Source organism: Benincasa hispida, chromosome 4 (genome assembly GCF_027475165.1).
Source record: "Benincasa hispida cultivar pf3 chromosome 4, pf3_genome.v1.1, whole genome shotgun sequence".
Classification (NCBI taxonomy): domain Eukaryota; kingdom Viridiplantae; phylum Streptophyta; class Magnoliopsida; order Cucurbitales; family Cucurbitaceae; genus Benincasa; species Benincasa hispida.
The window spans coordinates 10,510,980-10,528,387 of NC_143481.1; the positions used below are offsets into that span (position 1 = coordinate 10,510,980).

The window sequence follows — 17,408 nt, forward strand, 5'->3', positions numbered from 1 at the left end:
ACTGACTCAATTTTGTTGTCTAAAAGTGGTTGAATACTGGTAGTTTCATGTATCATTACAATGTGATTTTAAATGAAAATTCATTCACTTTTATCAACACTCATTTTTCAAAGTTAATGGAATTTCAGATATTGATCATAAAAAAAAAAAAAAAAAAAAAAAAAAAAAAAGGAAAAAGAGAGAGAGAGAGAGAGAGAGAGAAGATACAAGATAGAAATAAGAGTGAAGCCTCATATGACTAACCTTCGGACAAACAAAAAATAAAGCAAAAGATTATTAGGACCAATATGAAGCAATATGAACAATATGACCAATATGAAGCAAGATAGGAATAAGAGTGAAGCCTCATAGAGTTGAGTAAAAAAAGATGATTAGGTCAAATGACAAGAACAAAACAAAAACAAACACAGAAGAAAGAACATTGAGGGGGTAGCAACCAAAGTAGTAATTTTCATAGTAAAACCTCATAAAGAAGAAGGAAAAATGAAAATGTACAGTGGAGTTGGAAGAGAGTAGTAGTATAAGAATGACAATATTACAGAACATTGAAGTGGCAAACATCTGTATGAGCCCTAACCACCTAGGTGAGTAGGAAAATATAACCTAGGCTTAAAAACTAACGCCACAAATGAGCAAAAGTGCTATTCAAATTTAACTTCCTACAAATATGGCATATGGGGTTATTGCGTTCGTAGCCGGCTGTTCTCCGCAGTTCTTACCTGGAAGAAGTATGGATGAGCCTGCAATGAATAATTCATAAATTATGAAATCATCCTTTTGAATGTCACAGAAAGGGGATTTTTTTCTCCCTCTCATAATACTAACATTTCATTGATAAATGAGAATGCCATAGAAAAGAGAGAACCCATTCCAGAATTTTGAGAAATGACTGATGAGTTCTGAATTATAACTTGCTTAGCCAAACATAAATTACACAAGTTTAAACTTAAGTAACCCATATTTTTCCAAACCCAAATATGAATTTCAAATTTGTGTCACTCATCTTTTTTTCTAAATCCAAATATAAATTATACAAATCTAGACTTTCTAATCCCAAATTTCATAAATCTAAGAAATACTTCTTCCCTGTCCTAAACAATTCTCTACATCAAAACCATGTGCCAAACATCTTTAGTTGTACTACAAGGTATTGAGGAAAAGAAAAAAAATAAATGAAATATAGAGATGGTAGCATGCTGTTTTCTTTCTTTCTTTCTTTCTTTTTTTTTTTTTGAAATGTCACCAACATGCTGTATTTCTTTAATGTCATTATATCAGACAATCAACCAGGACAAAGATGCACCATAAACCAAACAACAAAAAGAATGATGAAGGAAACCATAATGGAAACAAGTGATACTGATACATGAGAACACAGCTACACTTAGAATGAGCGAAAGTTGATAAATACCATTGCTTCTCTTGCAGTGAGTCTATCTTGATGGTCATATCGAAGAAGCTTATCCAAAAAATCAATGGCCTATGTGTAGTGAAAACAACCATAGATGAAATTTCACCAACATAAAAATATAAATAAGAAACTTATTGTAGTATTCATTGACTCAGAAACATAACTGACCTCGGGGGATACAAGATGCTGACTATCAGCATTGATAAATCTTGACCATGGCTTACGGCTGTGCCTGCAATCATGGGAACAGGATGACAAGTTTAATACAACGAAGGATGGCAGATGAATGAACGAAAAACATATTCACGAAGAGTTTAGGAAAAGATTTGGTTTATTGTGAAGAAAACATGCATTTTTTTTATCACTTTCCCAATTACTGCAAAGGGCTTTATTTTTTTATCTTTCATCCTTATTATGCAATTTAGGAGTTATGGAATCATATGAAGATGTTGAACAGCAACATAAAATTGAAGTTGAATTGGCCAGTTTAAAAATGACAGAATGTAACACGTTGATTCCATATTACTATTATAAATTTATAATTAAAGAAACAGAAAAAAGACAATCATTTCCAACTATTGATGAATCACATTCAATAACACAATTAAGACATTTCAAATTCCTCATGCTGCATTAATTAATTACAGAACTAGACTTCGCTATTTGTCATGACCATCTGGTTTTGAGAATAAGTTATATGTAGAGTTGCTTTGAAGCTTGAAACAACTCCATAGGAAAGAGAGAAACCTTCCAACAAGTGCTTCAAGTTGTGGATCAAGAACCAGTTGATATTTATTCAGATATGCATTCAACTCATCTGTCCCCAACACCTGAGAGTAAGGTTCATTATTCATTATAAATAAAATTAATGAGGCAAAGTAGGCAACAGAAGTTAAAATAACCAATCAATAATGAAAAAGATGGACAAGTACCTTAGCAATTTTGACAAGCTGGTCGTGATTGTCATGACCATAGAAGAAGGGTTCCTTCCGGAAAATCTGCAAGAAAAGAAACTAGCCTTCAGCATGCTTGTTGTGGTATAAGTCATTTGTTACACCATATGCATGACCATAAAAAAAAAAAGGAAAAAAAAAAAAAGAAAAAGAAAAGAGTAAAAAAGAAAACTTTAGCAAGGCCTCTGTAGGCCCAATCCTCACCATTCCAGCAAACATGCAACCCAGGCTCCACATATCCAAGGAATAGTCATAGTCTTGTAAATCTACAAGAAGTTCTGGACCTTTGAAATACCTGACAATATCATTAGTTAAATAAATTAACTTTCAAATGAAATACACTGATATAGAAATTTCTCCTTCCCATTTCAAAATCTCCAACCATTGGCAGCGACTACAGATGCAGGAAGTAAACAGTTAAGTAAATAAATTAAAGAAGAATTCACTTACCTAGATGCCACTCGGACATTGTATTCCTTTCCAGGATGGTAGAACTCAGCAAGACCCCAATCAATCAACCGAAGTTTTCGCAGTTCATGGTCAATCATAACATTGTGAGGCTTTACATCTCTATGCATTATGCCCTGTGAATGGCAGAAATCCAATGCCTGCAGGTATAGAATTCCCAGATCAGAAGCAAGATAAAGACATAAACACCACAAAATTAACAACCTTCACAGCCGTGACATGCATGAATTTGAAAGCATATGGAAAATTCACTTCAAAAGGCAGAACTGATGCTCATCTGTTTTAGTAATAATCCCATCACGAGCACTTTCTAGGCAAAACATTTAAATATTTTTTTTTTTTTTTAAAAAATATTGTTATAAACAAGTCTTCATGCACTGATATCCATTTTGTTGGTCGTGTCAGAGAGAGAAAATGAATAAGTATTCTACTCTAAGCTTCAGACAGTGTCATAGGAAGAAATAGAAATCTAAACTACAATGCATCATGATATGACTTTGCAAGCAGAATAATTTTCTGAATGATAGCTTAAATAAATTTCATTTATCAATGTATGTTTTTTAGTAAAGGACTCGGGCTATTCTCATTTTTCTATTAACATATACAGCTCACAATATCTATGGAAGAAAGAAAAAGAAAAAGGAAAAAAAGAGAAGAATTTTGACATGCACATCAAGAAGTGATAAGACAAAAGAAAATACCTTCAAAAGCTCGTATATATAGTAGCGTATGTCATAATCAGTCAGTGTAGGGTACAAAATTTTGAAATCTGTACTGTTCACATATTCAAAGATTAAACTAGGAGTTTTTGAGTGCTGATCTCTGACTATATCTAGCAGCTTCACAATATTTGGGCCACCACAGAGATTCTGTAGTATCTTTATCTCCCGCTTTATCTGTATGAACACATGATAACTGAATTAGATCAAGTGACATCAAATTAAAGGAAAATAGGTTTACAGCAGTGCTGCAGTAAAAATAAGTTACTTTAAAATAAATGCCATTCATGTATGGCACATATGAAGAATGCAGAATTGACTGTGATCTAAGCAGACTGATGAATATTCATAAAGAATAAATCCTCTTAAAAAAAATCCCCAACAAACATAGTGTCTATCCAAAGACATTATATATTATGGACAAATGATCGTGCTCACCTTCTTCTTCTTGACTGGTTTAAGAATCTTGATAATGCATTTTTCATTGTTGGTGATATTTATACCTTCAAATACCTCACTATACTTTCCTCTTCCAACTTTCCGGACAACCTCATAATCATCTTGACCACTGTTTTAAAAGAATTAAACAAAAAAAAAAAAGAAGAATATGACTGTAAAATTGTTAATAGCAACGTCTTATAAAGAAAAACAGATAACTCAATAAATCAAAAGATACGTCATAAAAGGAAAATGATTGAGCAACTTGAGAGCATCTCTTTCCATGTTCATTATCAGTATAATCATCATCGTCGAGAAAAAAAAAAAAAAAAAAAAAAAAAAAAAAAAAAAAAAAACCTCTAACCTAGACGTAGGGTTCTCTCCCCCTGTCCGCGAGTTAGCAGACACTATCCGAAGCAGTTGGACTTCAGCTATTCCATAAAAAAAACTACAGATGACTGCATCCACAACACAACATAACGATGAAACTCATCCCAGATTTCCATAGATTCCCATCAGGTCAGACTTCCACATTTTACAAAGACCCCAAAAAAGCTTGAAGAAATAAAAAATTGAAACGTCATATGAAAAATGCCAAAGGGGAAGGAATACCCAGTGTCTGAACTGTAGAATATACGAAGAGGGCTCCTCCCCCGGCTACAATCCACCCCAAGAAATAAGGTAATAATAGATCAAACTAAACTGGTTTCTCATAATCTCTTCGACCCAAAGGTCGGGATTGGTCCTTAACCTTCCTGCCTTGCATATATTTACTTCTTTCTTAATAATGTATAAATAACAAATCCAGCTACATCCTTCAATCCAACGCCCAATACACTCACAGCAAACCTCCCTCACGGTCCAAGACAACATCAAAGACGCAAAGGTCGAACGCCAGACAACGATCCGTAAGACATTGGCCGAAAATAAAGAAAAATAGAAAAGAAGCAAAAATGAAGCGATCCCAACAGGCAAATCGAACACTAGATCGAATGCGGATAGGTAAAGTAAAACGCAAGAACACTACAAATATTGAATCAAGAGAAGTAAGAGAAGAGTAATTGGCGTGACTCACCTCCATTGGACAGCGAGAGATTCGTAATCCCAGTAATCTCTAGGGCGGTGAACATTGACGTCGGCGTAAACTCGGGACCTGGACATGACTGGAGAGGAAGAGAGGGAAGTTGATCGGGAAGCAACCGGAGAGAGGAACGGTGCGGTGGCGCGGATCAATAAATCTGAGGGAGAGTTGGTACAACCAGCCGCCCCCTCCCCAAAGTAATCAATAAGCAAGAATGAAACCACTGAACAAACCCAAGACTTTCATTCTTCCTTTTTGTCCCTTTTCTCCCCTAATTATTTAATTAATCTTCCTCTCAAACTAAACACACCCTTTTTATTATTGGGTTTTCTGTTTTGTTTTCTCTTTCTCCAACTTCTATTAAGCTTCTAAATTATAAATATATACTCTATTTCTACTTTTCCAATTCACAACTTTATTACAAAATAAATAAATAAAAATTAGGCCTCATTTTAATCGCCATTAAAATTAAATACTTGAAATTTAGAGATCATCATCTAAATTCAATCTATGAGAAGTATAAGGTTCTATTACAGTCACATAAGTAAACTATCCATAATTCTATTTTATAAACGACTAGCATTCTTTCAATAACCGCAATAGAATAAGTAAGATTAAATAGAATAAGTAAGATTATTATTTTTCTACTTCTGTCTTTTTTTTTTTTCCAATGTATAAAATTATATTCGTCACACGGCTTACATTTTGTATGGTATATGGTAGGTTTTTTTTTTTTTTTTTTTTTTTTGGGGTGGTATTTGTGAGAAATTTATCGGATTTTATAGTTATTTTTGTGAATAGAGGTGATGAAATTTTGTAGAAGATCCTACTATTATAGTCGGTAATGGGTTATTTCGATTGAATAACGAAATATTAATCCACTACAATTATTGAACTTTTTATTTCATATGGTCTTAAATTTGTTTACTTTTTCTTTAATCCCTAAAAAATTTATTGGGCCCATATTTAGCCCAATAAATTAATTCGGGCCAGGCCTTTTTATAGGTTATGGCTTGTGAGCTGAGCTTTATACCTGCATCCATTTCCGACGTAGGCGTGAATATCACGTTGATGCCCGACGTCGAGTTCGTTATCGCCCACTGAAGTTTGAACTGAAGCTTCCGAATTCACTGAGGGAGAAAACAGAATCGCGAAAAAACTTGTCTAATTCAATGAATAGCTTGCGTCGACGTTGCAGCTGGCTTCTGCTGCCGATCGTTGCCAATAGAAATATAAGCACCAAAGCTTCTGTATCTGCTAAGATTCAATGGAGGGCGTATTTCAGCTTCGGTTCATCTCCAATGAGATTCACAATCAGAGAAAGCAAAATTTCTTGCCCATCTACTCGGCATCGATTCTCTTCCTCGCCTTCATCGAAATCAGGGATTGGATTTGTTGGATGGTACATGAGGAAACTCGACACTCGCCCGTTTATCACTAAAAGTATCACTTCTTCGTTGATTTATGCGGCTGCTGACCTCACCTCTCAGGTAGAAGATGGAATTTGTGTTTCTTTGCGATTCAATTCTGCTCTCTTTCATAATTTGGAGTGGTTTGGGAATAAAATGCACAGAGTTGTGTTCTGCTCCATTTGAGGTTCCATATATCTAGTTGTATAGAAGTATCTTAAAGCATTTCAATGTAAAAGCCAAATGCGTTACTATCCTCGTGCTTTCAGAATCTTGAGTGATTGCATGTATTAATGTATATAAGATTTTGGAGAAGCTCCAGTTGCATTCAAACCTCAAATTTGGTACATTAACATAATTTAGTTAGACAAATAGACTTCAAATACTTTCTGCCTTGATTTATGTAATACATACTGTAGATTTTACAAGGATGGGCAGATGTCAATCATGTCCTCACCTGCGCAGCCGATTCATTTTTGCGATGATTTGTGTTGATTGTTGAAAATGTTGGATACGCTATATCTTATTTGTTGCTTTGTGGTTTTCCAGCACGTGTAAATCATGGGCAAATAAAAGTTTCTTTTAGAAAATGTTAGAATGTTAAGTTTCCTCTCTAAAAGTATGGCATAAGAACGTCTTCTTTTTTTGGGCTGTATTTATGCTTAGCCTCTTGTTCTTTGTATTTCATGGCCATTGATGAATTTGGTTCACTTGTTCAATTTTTCATCAGTTTTTCAATACACCCGTCATTGTGATAACAATACCCTTTGCAATTTACATTTCTTGTACCCTCTTCTTCTGGTTAATTTTGTATTCTAATTGTTTGATTTCCATAAAATTTTGTCAGATGATTACATTGCCATCTCCTGGCTCTTTTGACTTAATAAGGACAACACGGATGGCTGCTTATGGATTGTTGATATTGGGGCCATCCCAACATTTGTGGTTTAATTTTATGTCTAGGATCTCACCATCGCGAGATTTGTTGTCAACTTTCAAGAAGATTTTTCTGGGCCAGGCTGTGTTTGGACCTACTATTACCTCTATTTTCTTCTCCTATAATGCTTCTTTGCAAGGTAACTAGAAAGGGAAGTTGTAGAACTATGATAATTTTTCAATGTCTTGCCGTAGTTGGCAGGATTTGTCCATCACCACCCTGGCTTCTTCAACTTCATCCTTAGATGGTTTGAACTTTGATGGAGTGTTCTATTTGATATTTGGGTCCCCTTTCTCGCACATTTATGAAATGTGGCTTAAGATAGCCCTTTAAGTAAGTTTTAAATATAATTCAGGGCCTCGGTCTTTTCTGCTAAAATTAGAGTGCTTCTTATTGCTATCAGTTGGTAGTGCTTTAGCCCCCCTGGCTTGCTCAGCTTAGATATTTGTTACACTGCTAAAATTAGACTGCCACATGGCTTCATCAAGCTCATAATTTTTTTTTAGAATGAAATTCTATAATTTTATTGGGCACCCCCTGGAGAATTAGGCGTAAGTGGTTGTTTATATTTGGTTCCATTTTCCTAGAAGTCAGTTACGGTGCCAATTTTCAGTTTTTCTTGGATCAATCGGTCTCTTTGACATTAGATTGAACCAATAGGTCCAAAGCCAAGCAGACATATTGGTTGAAGAAAATTTGAAAACTGGTACAACAACCAACTCATGGAAACTGGAACCGATCAAAACCAATCGAAATGAACTGACCGACTAACTTCTAGTCTGGAATATTGTGAAATCAAGCTGACCAACATGTCTTGCATGGACGTCTGAAACTGAATATGTTTGATCTCCTTTTTAGTTTATCCTTTCCAACTTCAGCTTTGTCCACTCATGGAAACAATAACAAAATGTGGACCATGTAGATTCTTTAATTATCTGCTAATTTTGGGTCGTTTGTGCTGAAATCCGTAATCTCCCTATTGCAATCATCATTTAGTCCTACTGGCTTTTACAGACTTAGAGAACCTTCCTTAACCACTATTCTCTCAAAGTATGTTCAGTAGTTGATTTATGAATTTTTGTCTAATAATCCATGTGGTTCTCATAATCTGTGGATGATATTATTTATAGTTATAACATTATATTATAATACCACTTGTATTACATTGGCTGTGATATAGAACTCTGAATGCGTTATGTCCAAATTCAGGTGAAAGTGGCAGTGAGATTGCTGCTAGATTAAATCGCGATTTACTTCCAACATTGTTAAATGGACTCTTGTTTTGGCCAGTGTGCGATTTTCTCACGTACAAATTTGTCCCCGTTCATCTACAGGTATGTACTTAGTACTCACCACTCACTGCATGCAGAAATAATAAAGGAATCATATATGTGAGATGAGATGCTGCACTCTAATCTCTGTTTTGATCGCTTAACGTAGTTATCTGCTCCTTTTGCAATTATTCAGTTTTGGAACATTGACTTTGCAGCCATTGACAAACAGTTCGTTTGCATATATATGGACCATTTATCTGACATACATGGCAAGCTTGAAAGGAGTTGATATCAATTGAAGCAGTAGTAGATATGCAGACGCTGATCTTTTGTTTTCAGGAATCGATTCTTTTATTCCACTGTCTTGTTTGGCAAAAACCTATCTGAAGCAGTAGGCTTCTCTATAGTGCTTGGTAAGCCCAATCCATTACTTGGCTGGATTTTCCTTAAACATGAATATGATTCAGATGTTTCGTTTACAAATATCTGTAATAGCAAAAGATGTTTAAATGATTCAATCTGATTTTGTTGCTGAAAATGTGACAGATCTTTTCGCACCAGCAATTACTCATTGCCTTTGATGTGCATGGTTACTTTAAATGTAACAGCTCCTTTTATGTTACTTGTGAATGGCTCTTATAATTCAGATTTCAACACTTTAATTGTGGTATGCTGCTGCCATACAAAAGAGAGGCCCTTCAATTCAAGGACTTTTCCCAACTCGCGTGACGGCCTGCAGTGCATTTGCTGTTTGTTTGGTTATGTAATTTTAATGGCGATGTGTCAGACTCATACAGTACTAGCAATGAATTTATATGTTCTTGGTACGTGATATTTATTCCTCATACTTTTTGAGCACTCTCTCTTTTAACTTAAAAAAGTTTCAAGAATTTGAGGGATCGTTGTAAAATCTTTTAAGTCATATTTCTTGCAAATGAGTATGGAATCCAAATTTCAGTAGAATATAAATGTCTTCTTTTATTTTTTAATTTCATTTAAAGAGGTCGTGGATTTAAATTTCTGGTTAAAAGACTTGAAAATACCACCTAGTGCAAGTATGAGCCATGTTCGATCAAATTGTGTTTAAAGATTCGATTCTTTCACCATGAATATTATCTAACATCAAGAGTTAAAGGTAGATAAAAATATGAATGTATAATCATATAAGTTAATGTACTCGCATTTTCTAAATAGATTTATATTATCATTTCAATTTGTTGTCCAAATACTAAGTAGTTGACAATATAATTGCTAAAGTGGGTATAGATTAGTAGTAATTGATATACATTGTTTTTTTTGGTAAATTGTAAAAACCATCTAGTAGTTGTAGTAACACTATCAAATTTTCAATTGAAAAAATTATACCTAATTTTTTATAAGTTTTAAAATTGAACTTTTAAATTTAGGGTAATTGTAGAAAGTGGACCCATAGTTGATAAAATTTGAACACTTGGGCTTACACAAATATTACAATTTATGAATTAGTGTTCCGTTTGGGATTGCTACCTACCTTATTTAGTAAAATAAAACTAATAGATACTCACTTTTAGATTTAGCTTTCCTAAAAATTTACTAACTTCTTAACTATTTAATTAAATATATTATAATATTATCCTTTTATATTAATGTATTTTGTTATATATTTTTTAAAATTTAATTAATTTATTTTTTATAAGAATTATTTTTTCATCTTGCCCAAAAAGAAATTTTTTAAAACTTTTATCAAATTATTTAGATGAAATAAAATTGGTTGGAATTTAAATCATAAACATTTTAAAATAAATTATAAATTATCATCAAAATGGAAATAATTGAAATAATAACTCTAGTTTGATTCATATAACTAAATCCTTGCTGATTTTTTCTAATTTAAATTGAAATTTACCACACTATTTTACTTACTTTCTTCTAAAAGTCCCACTAGCAATTATTTTTAAATCTATAACAATCCCAAAGGAATAACTATTTTAATACAGCAAGTATAAATAAGTTTGAAGGTCCAATTTGACCTAATTTTAATTTATATAATTTTGAGAATTCAATTTTTAAAATTGATAGTTTAATGATATAATTGCAACTACTATTATAATTTTGAGGCAAGTATTTTTTTTAAAAAAAAAAAATTATAATGATGTATTCTGACTTTTATACATTTATTATGTTTTACTCAAAAAATAATAATATTTAATACATGGGTGAATAATCCATAAAAATAAGTACACTACATTTTGCCCTAAAAATGAAGGAAAATTTCTTGGATGCCATTTTTCCACAACGTCTCTTGATCGATGAATGGGGGATCCACGTCAGCCCACAGTTTGCAACGTTCACTAGACTTGTCTCTTTTGCATAACCCATTTCCACGCGCATTTGAAAACTCATATCTGGGACCCAAAAATTCGGACACGTTGCATCCAACCCACGCGAGTAGCAATTTTGTTATACAGTCGCGAGTAGTCATTAAACCAACCTTCCCCATCCTGTTTCAAAATTTTATGTTTTTTATAACAATAATATAAAAGAAAACAGTGACGTCAATGACCGTTGTGAATTTCTTCCACAACCTCACTTCTCTTCTTTGTATTTCTCCGGCCAAACTCTAACGGTCATTTTTCAGAATACTCATTTTGGCTGTTCTAGGGCAAACATCCCACTCCTCCGTTCAGATTCATCTGGAATTGGTTGAGATTACTTTCTACTTGCTGGGAAAAGTTGTTGGTTTTTGGTTCGGATTCATGTTGAGACGATCTGTAGTGAAAAACTAAGGTTTCAAGACCGGAGTTCGTTGTTTTGAACGGAAATAATGGTTGCTGCTGTTTCGACGACGTTGAATCCTAAAACCGTGGCTCAGTCTCAGAGAGTGCCTCACTCTCAAAACCCTATGAGGCCGCCTCTTTTACCTTCTGATCCCGACAATGGTGCCGCCGCTCGACGGCCCAAATCCAGGGAAGTCACTTCTCGGTACTTGTCATCTTCCACTTCCACTTCTTCTGCATCGGTTTTGAGACGATGTCCCTCCCCTTCGGTTTCCGGAACGTCTACTTCGGCGACTGTTCTGACTCCGATGCCGTCGTTCAGGCGGTCGGAATCCGTGGAGAGGACGCACAGAGGGACTCCACAGCCTAATTCGTTGGATTTCGGATTTGGTCATGGTAATGGTAGGGGTGAGATGTCAGCGGCTCAGAAGCTGTTGTTCAATTCGACACGGAGCCTATCGGTTTCTTTCCAAGGCGAATCGTTTCCTTTGCAGGTTAGTAAGGCAAAGCCCGCGCCGACTCCTGGTATTCGGAAGGGTATCTCAGAGCAGAGAAAAACAAACACACCGACAAGAGGTACTGGCGGCGGTGATCAGACGGAGAACATGAAGCCTGTAGATCAGCAGCGGTGGCAGGGTAATCAATGGCAGGCGAATTGTATGAGCAGGAGTTTGGATTGTACGGATGAACGGAAGAAAGTCGCTGGTGGGTCTGGGAGTGTAGTCAGAGCGCTGCAGAATTCGTTTGCCGAAGACAGATCTTCATTTGATGGAAGACTTAGTACTGATTCTGGAAATGTACAATTGGAGAAGGCGGTAGAGCCTCTTCCTGAAGGAACTTCAGCTAGTAGTTTAGACATTTCCTCCGATTCTGAGAGCGTGTCTTGTAGTAGTAATTCAGGAACACAGGAGGGTGGTACCGGAAAAGGACAGCGTGGCCCTCGAGTCGTTGTGGTACCGGCAAGAGTCTGGCAGGAGACTAACAACCGGTTGCGACGGCAACCAGAACCGGGCTTTCCATCATCTAAGAACATTGGAGCAAAAACTTCAGTACCTTCAAAAGTAAATATTCCCAAGAAGCATTCAATTGATAGTCCAGCATCATCTCCTCGCCAGGTTGCAAATAACAACATGGAGCAGTCGTCTCCTATTCGAGTTCCAGTTGGTCTTGCATCCCCAAGTAAGCTTTTAGCATCATCCATATCCATATCATCACCTTCAAAAGGAAGTCCATCTCGTGTAAGATGCTCAGTGACAAATGGGTTTGGTAATAAATGGAGTAGCACACCATCTTCTTTGAGTTTTGCTAATGATGTTCGAAAGGGAAAAATGGGGGATAGCCGGATGGTTGATGCACATTCATTGAAGATGTTGAACAACAGGCTTTTACAGTGGCGTTTTGTTAATGCTAGAGTAGATATCATTTCTTCTGTCCAGAGCCTGAATGCAGAGGTATGATTCTCCGCTTTATCTACTGAAAGTAGTTGTTGATCCTTGTCCTGATTTGCATCATAATCTGTTCCAATTTATGTTTGAATATAGCAAAAAGGGAAGTTGATCTGATTCTAAACTGAAGTTTAGCATTTTTCTGATAAATTAATATGTTGTGATAACTTAGGCTTCTTGGTTATTGTTAGTTGGTCTTTTATTTTCCCCCATTCTTGTTTATCTGATCACCAAATTTCCAGCTCCCACCATGGCATTGGCATTATCTTTTTCCACTCTATCGATCTTTCTAATCTGTTCTCCTAATTGACTCTAGGAGTTCAAACCACTTTACTTATATTGTTTAATTGTTCATTATGTCAGAGAAACCTCTTCAGTGCTTGGAATGGTATTTCAGAACTGCGTGAATCTGTTATAGCCAAAAGACACGAGTTGCAATTACTTCAGCATAAACTGAAGCTGGCTTCTATCCTCGAGTCTCAAGTAAGATATGCGGCTGCTTCTTCTGCTTCTTCTTTATTCTTTTTTTCTCCTCTCTTGTTGTGTATCCTGTTATCTAAACCACTTAGGTTCGTAAGGCTCCCTCTTGTTATCAGTTATCACAGATCAAATTCTGCATGAATATTCATTAGATTGTTTTGTTGACACTAGTGTCTTTACCTAGACTTTGGTAATTATTGTGATTTGCAAATGTAGATGACATGTTTGGACGAGTTGGATCTTCTGGATCAAGACTTTTCCAGCTCTCTGTCTGGTATTACAGATGCTCTGGAAGCTAGAACCCTCCGCTTGCCAGTTGATGAAGGGGCTAAGGTGCGTGTCATCTGTGTGTATGGATGTTTATCATCACGTTTGTTTTTTCATTCTTTGTTTATTTATGCATTTATCTCTTCGTCACAGGCTGAAGTCCAGGATGTCAAGGATGCTATTTGTTCAGCAGTTGATGTGATGCAAGCAATGGCACCTTCCTTAAACTTATGGCTACCAAAGGTTACAATCCCACTCTCTGTTGTTTGAACTTTCTGTATTCAACTTTGTCACTTTTGTGCGTCTAGTAGTTGGATTTTCTTTTTGCTATCGTCCTCTATAATTTGTTTGAAAGGTACAAACACTACAATTTTGGTCATTTGTCAACAGCAGCAAGTAGAGGACTGGTGTATTTTAAGTTTTCTTCTGTTTAAAGACACCTGTGAATTACACAGCTTAAACAGCTTAAACACATGATTAAAAAGTGTATCTTATTAATGATGATAGGTTGGAGATGTGAATTCTGTGGTATCAAAACTTGCTGATGTTAATGCACATGAGCGTGCATTGCTTGATCAGTGCAACGATCTATTGTCTACAGTAGCATCCATGCAGGTATCACTTTGTTTCCTCTCTCTCTCATTCACTCATCCCTCTTTCTTCCTGTTTTTTCTCTCACACATGAAAAAATATATTTAACCAGGTAAAAGAATTCAGCCTGAGAACACACATGTTGCAACTAGAACGCATACCAGCTTAACAGGGCAGCAGGACAGAGACAGGTATCTGCTGACTGCACTTATTAGACCTAAAGTTCATGCCAGATAATTAAAAACCCATTCTTTTTACTTGAATTCATGAAACAAGAAGAAATAAAAGATCCATTGACAGGGTCAGTCAATAGAAGTTGCGAGTGTTTCATATATGGTAGGAAATTTGTGGTGCTCTAGAGTGGATCAAAATTTACAACATTCATGTACTTTCTTTCTTCTAGAGAAAGGCCAGGGCAATATTTTTTGTAAATGTCTAATGATGTAGTTCTCATTAATTGCTTTATTTTGTCTCCCTGCCTTTTTTGGCCTCCAACTTTTGGTTTTTGTGGAAAAATAGGCAAATAGTGCTTTTTGGCTGATGATAGATGAGTATGAAAACTCCTTTCGACTGGTTACGTGTGAACTGTGAAAACATAGTCCAATTCATAGGTCAATGACCACATGCAATAAATTTTTGCTACCTCTATCTCATTCATAAAAGATTTATTCATTGCACTTGAAAGTTGAAAATGATTACAAACCCACTCTAATCCAACATTTGAAGATTGCTGTTGAAATCTTATGGGCCGATTAGAAGTTGGGTAATTTACCACCTACTCTAATCTAACGTTGAAGATTGCAGTTGAAATCTTATGGGTCGAAGTTTGGTAGTTTACCAAATTTTAAGAATTGCCCAATTGAGTTTGTTATTTTTCTCCTACAATGAATTAGGCCACCCCCCATCCCACATGGAGGCTTTGGTGCTTGTCATGATGGCAATTCTCTTTCCACTTGCATAATTCAAGAACTGTGAGTGCATATAGAATCTTCCAGGTTGAAAAACAAAAAAAGAATTAATTGAATTTTTCAGTGATACAAAGTTCTAAACTGAACCATGTCTTTGTCTACCCCTCTTTCTACATCCCAAAAATCAGCTAAACTAATTTTATAAAAATAAAAATTCAACTAAATTATGAATTTTGATTCAACTCCGGGAAGGATCGTCCTAATTCAGCGAGATCTCCGGTTCCGGCATCCAGAGGAACCGAGGCTTCTTCGTCGGAAGAGGACTTTCCACCTCCTCGTCACCGGGGAAGAAGAGCTTCGGTGACAAAGCCGGCGAGGCCGGGATGTTCAGGTCGAAGTTTCGGTGGCTATGGCTAACTGTATGGGTCGAACCTACTCCCTCCGACGACGTCAACGTCATCCCGCTGTAGCTCTGGTGATTCGCGGCGGCGCTAGCACCGCCATCGTAGTGGCGGCGCTTGTGGCCACCCAAGGCCTGGCCAGTGGGGAACGACTTGTGACAAACATTACATACATGAGCTCTTCCACTGGAGTTAGTCGTGGTGTTGGACGTGGTGCCGGAGAGCGACGTGGACTGGTCGTCGGCGGTTGTGAGTTTCCGGTGACTAGTCTTGTGACCACCCAGAGCCTGGTAAGAGGAAAAAACCTTATCGCAAAGGGGGCACTTGTAGACGGACTTGGGGGCGGTGACAGGCTCCGGCAAGGAACGAGGTCCGCCGCCGCGGGCGAGCATGATGAGACAGAGAGCAAGATACTCTTCTTCAGAGGGAGAATCATCGAGAGAAGGGCGGCGGGAACGCTTGCGCTTGGCCCAGGGCTTGAGTGGCTGAAGGAAGGAGACGTCATCGAAGTGAAAGGGAGGAGGGGCGGCCATGGTAGGGGAATTGAGAGCTTGGAGTGCCATAGATGAAGGAGAAGGTTGAGAATTCAGAGGAATTGAAATCAAATAGAAGAAAACTGAGAATTGGGAATTGGGTATTTGGAATTTGGAGGAGAAAGAAAGGAAAGTGGGGAGCTTTATAGAGAGAAGAAAAAAAAAGGAAGGAAGTTGCGTGAGGAGTGATAGGAAGATGGAGGGCAAGAAGACAGAGTGAGCACGTTTTGGTTTAGGGGATTGTCGGCGGCGATCAAAATTCGGTCAAACTATTAGGACGTGGCTGCGCTGACTTTTTCAACCGCCTTACCATATGCAACCTCTATACACATAAATATAGTTTTACATTGACTAGAAATAGAGAACATCATGATTGCACAAGTTTATTGGCAAGAGACATTAGGAATTCATTCGGACTTATTTTCAAAGTTGACAATATCATATATTTCATCGAATCATGCAATTGGTCTAGTACTCTTAGGAGAATCTTCGAATATAGAATAAAAAAGTTGTGAGCCTAAAAGATACCATCATCATAATGGAAATCTAGGGTTTAACCCTACCGATTTGTTAGTGTGCTCTAGAAAAGAGTAGTTGGTCTTGATAAGAGCTAAATGGATAGAATGGTTACTTGAGGAGAGGTTCAGTGATACTTTATTTAAGGATTGGATTGTTGGAGTGTCACTAAGGGGTATTTGGGATAAGAAATGAAATAGTGAGGAGTAAGAAGTTATAACGTTTAGGGAGACTCCTACTTTCCAACTCTTTGGGTTAAACACACTCTTGTATTGTATTGGTTTAATAAGAGAAGATCATAGATAGATTAGTGAAGATATATCTCTATGAGTATCGTATACTTAAATAGTTTACAAAAATTTAAATTCGAAGCACCTTATAAATCATTTGTCCACTTTTTATTTCATATATTTTTTAGTTAAAAGGTTTGATCTTTAAAACATTTAAAATTATATTTAATATGATCATATTTTTTTTTAAAAAAAATATTTTTCTTTATATTGAAGAGGTTATTTTTTCCCCAAAATGATTCCCTTCCTATTTAGGGAGAAAAGGGGTAAAAAAAAAAAAATCCTTTCCCGACTGATTAAGCAAGGTCAATTTCTCATTCTTTAGCTTAACGCTGTGTTTTTAGCGGTACAACATGGGTTTGATTAAGGCCAAAATATTTCTTTTGGTATTGTGCATTACAACTTCCAAGATTTTAGTCTCTTACACTTCTAAATTCCTAAATTGGGTTATACTTTCAATAGATCTTAAAAGATGTCTCTACCATCAATTTATGAGAGTTTTGTCCAAATGACAAAATTCTGATTTTGGTA

The 17,408-nt window shown here is 36.2% G+C and overlaps 4 protein-coding genes across 6 annotated transcripts; 2 read left to right on the forward strand and 2 right to left on the reverse strand.

Moving 5' to 3' along the window:
• Positions 1-430: 430 nt before the first annotated feature.
• On the reverse strand, positions 431-5,438 carry LOC120075613 (casein kinase II subunit alpha-2-like). The gene is made up of 10 exons (XM_039029167.2): positions 5,065-5,438; positions 3,990-4,119; positions 3,534-3,728; positions 2,815-2,972; positions 2,569-2,659; positions 2,344-2,409; positions 2,159-2,241; positions 1,580-1,643; positions 1,412-1,480; positions 431-740 (listed from the first exon to the last, which is right to left on the reverse strand). Exons 1-10 carry the CDS (start codon positions 5,148-5,150, stop codon positions 681-683), a joined length of 1,002 nt encoding a protein of 333 aa, XP_038885095.1. The 5' UTR covers positions 5,151-5,438; the 3' UTR covers positions 431-680.
• Positions 5,439-6,078: 640 nt separating this feature from the next.
• On the forward strand, positions 6,079-9,517 carry LOC120075614 (protein SYM1-like). 3 transcript variants are annotated; one of them, XR_016529113.1, is made up of 5 exons: positions 6,079-6,560; positions 7,327-7,555; positions 8,626-8,750; positions 8,906-9,103; positions 9,237-9,517. XR_016529113.1 is itself a non-coding variant. In XM_039029168.2 (4 exons), exons 1-4 carry the CDS (start codon positions 6,243-6,245, stop codon positions 8,987-8,989), a joined length of 756 nt encoding a protein of 251 aa, XP_038885096.2. In that variant the 5' UTR covers positions 6,106-6,242; the 3' UTR covers positions 8,990-9,517. The 3 variants fall into 3 exon arrangements, 1 of the variants encoding a protein (XP_038885096.2); XR_016529114.1 differs by having other exon boundaries at positions 6,106-6,560; positions 9,338-9,517; XM_039029168.2 differs by having other exon boundaries at positions 6,106-6,560; positions 8,906-9,517.
• A 1,709-nt stretch (positions 9,518-11,226) lies between these two features.
• LOC120076396 (QWRF motif-containing protein 2-like) lies at positions 11,227-14,871 on the forward strand. Its single transcript, XM_039030213.2, has 6 exons — positions 11,227-12,897; positions 13,255-13,374; positions 13,588-13,704; positions 13,792-13,881; positions 14,146-14,253; positions 14,342-14,871. The coding sequence occupies exons 1-6, from the start codon at positions 11,494-11,496 to the stop codon at positions 14,396-14,398; spliced, it is 1,896 nt and encodes a 631-aa protein (XP_038886141.1). The 5' UTR covers positions 11,227-11,493; the 3' UTR covers positions 14,399-14,871.
• A 354-nt stretch (positions 14,872-15,225) lies between these two features.
• LOC120076397 (zinc finger protein ZAT10-like) lies at positions 15,226-16,420 on the reverse strand. The gene has a single exon (XM_039030214.2). It carries the CDS (start codon positions 16,099-16,101, stop codon positions 15,397-15,399), a length of 705 nt encoding a protein of 234 aa, XP_038886142.1. The 5' UTR covers positions 16,102-16,420; the 3' UTR covers positions 15,226-15,396.
• Positions 16,421-17,408: the final 988 nt, after the last annotated feature.

Bases quoted from the DNA above. Each gene is read 5' to 3' on its own strand.
- LOC120075613 (XM_039029167.2), bottom strand. From the start codon at position 5,150: ATGTCCAGGTCCCGAGTTTACGCCGACGTCAATGTTCACCGCCCTAGA. The intron at 2,660-2,814 runs GTAAGTGAATTC...TGATATTGTCAG, and splicing joins AATGTCCGAGTGGCATCTAG to GTATTTCAAAGGTCCAGAAC. The intron at 2,242-2,343 runs GTACTTGTCCAT...CCTTACTCTCAG, and splicing joins AGCTTGTCAAAATTGCTAAG to GTGTTGGGGACAGATGAGTT.
- LOC120075614 (XM_039029168.2), top strand. From the start codon at position 6,243: ATGAATAGCTTGCGTCGACGTTGCAGCTGGCTTCTGCTGCCGATCGTT. The intron at 6,561-7,326 runs GTAGAAGATGGA...AAATTTTGTCAG, and splicing joins CTGCTGACCTCACCTCTCAG to ATGATTACATTGCCATCTCC. The intron at 8,751-8,905 runs GTATGTACTTAG...TTGACTTTGCAG, and splicing joins TTGTCCCCGTTCATCTACAG to CCATTGACAAACAGTTCGTT.
- LOC120076396 (XM_039030213.2), top strand. From the start codon at position 11,494: ATGGTTGCTGCTGTTTCGACGACGTTGAATCCTAAAACCGTGGCTCAG. The intron at 13,375-13,587 runs GTAAGATATGCG...TTGCAAATGTAG, and splicing joins CTTCTATCCTCGAGTCTCAA to ATGACATGTTTGGACGAGTT. The intron at 13,882-14,145 runs GTTACAATCCCA...TAATGATGATAG, and splicing joins TAAACTTATGGCTACCAAAG to GTTGGAGATGTGAATTCTGT.
- LOC120076397 (XM_039030214.2), bottom strand. From the start codon at position 16,101: ATGGCACTCCAAGCTCTCAATTCCCCTACCATGGCCGCCCCTCCTCCC.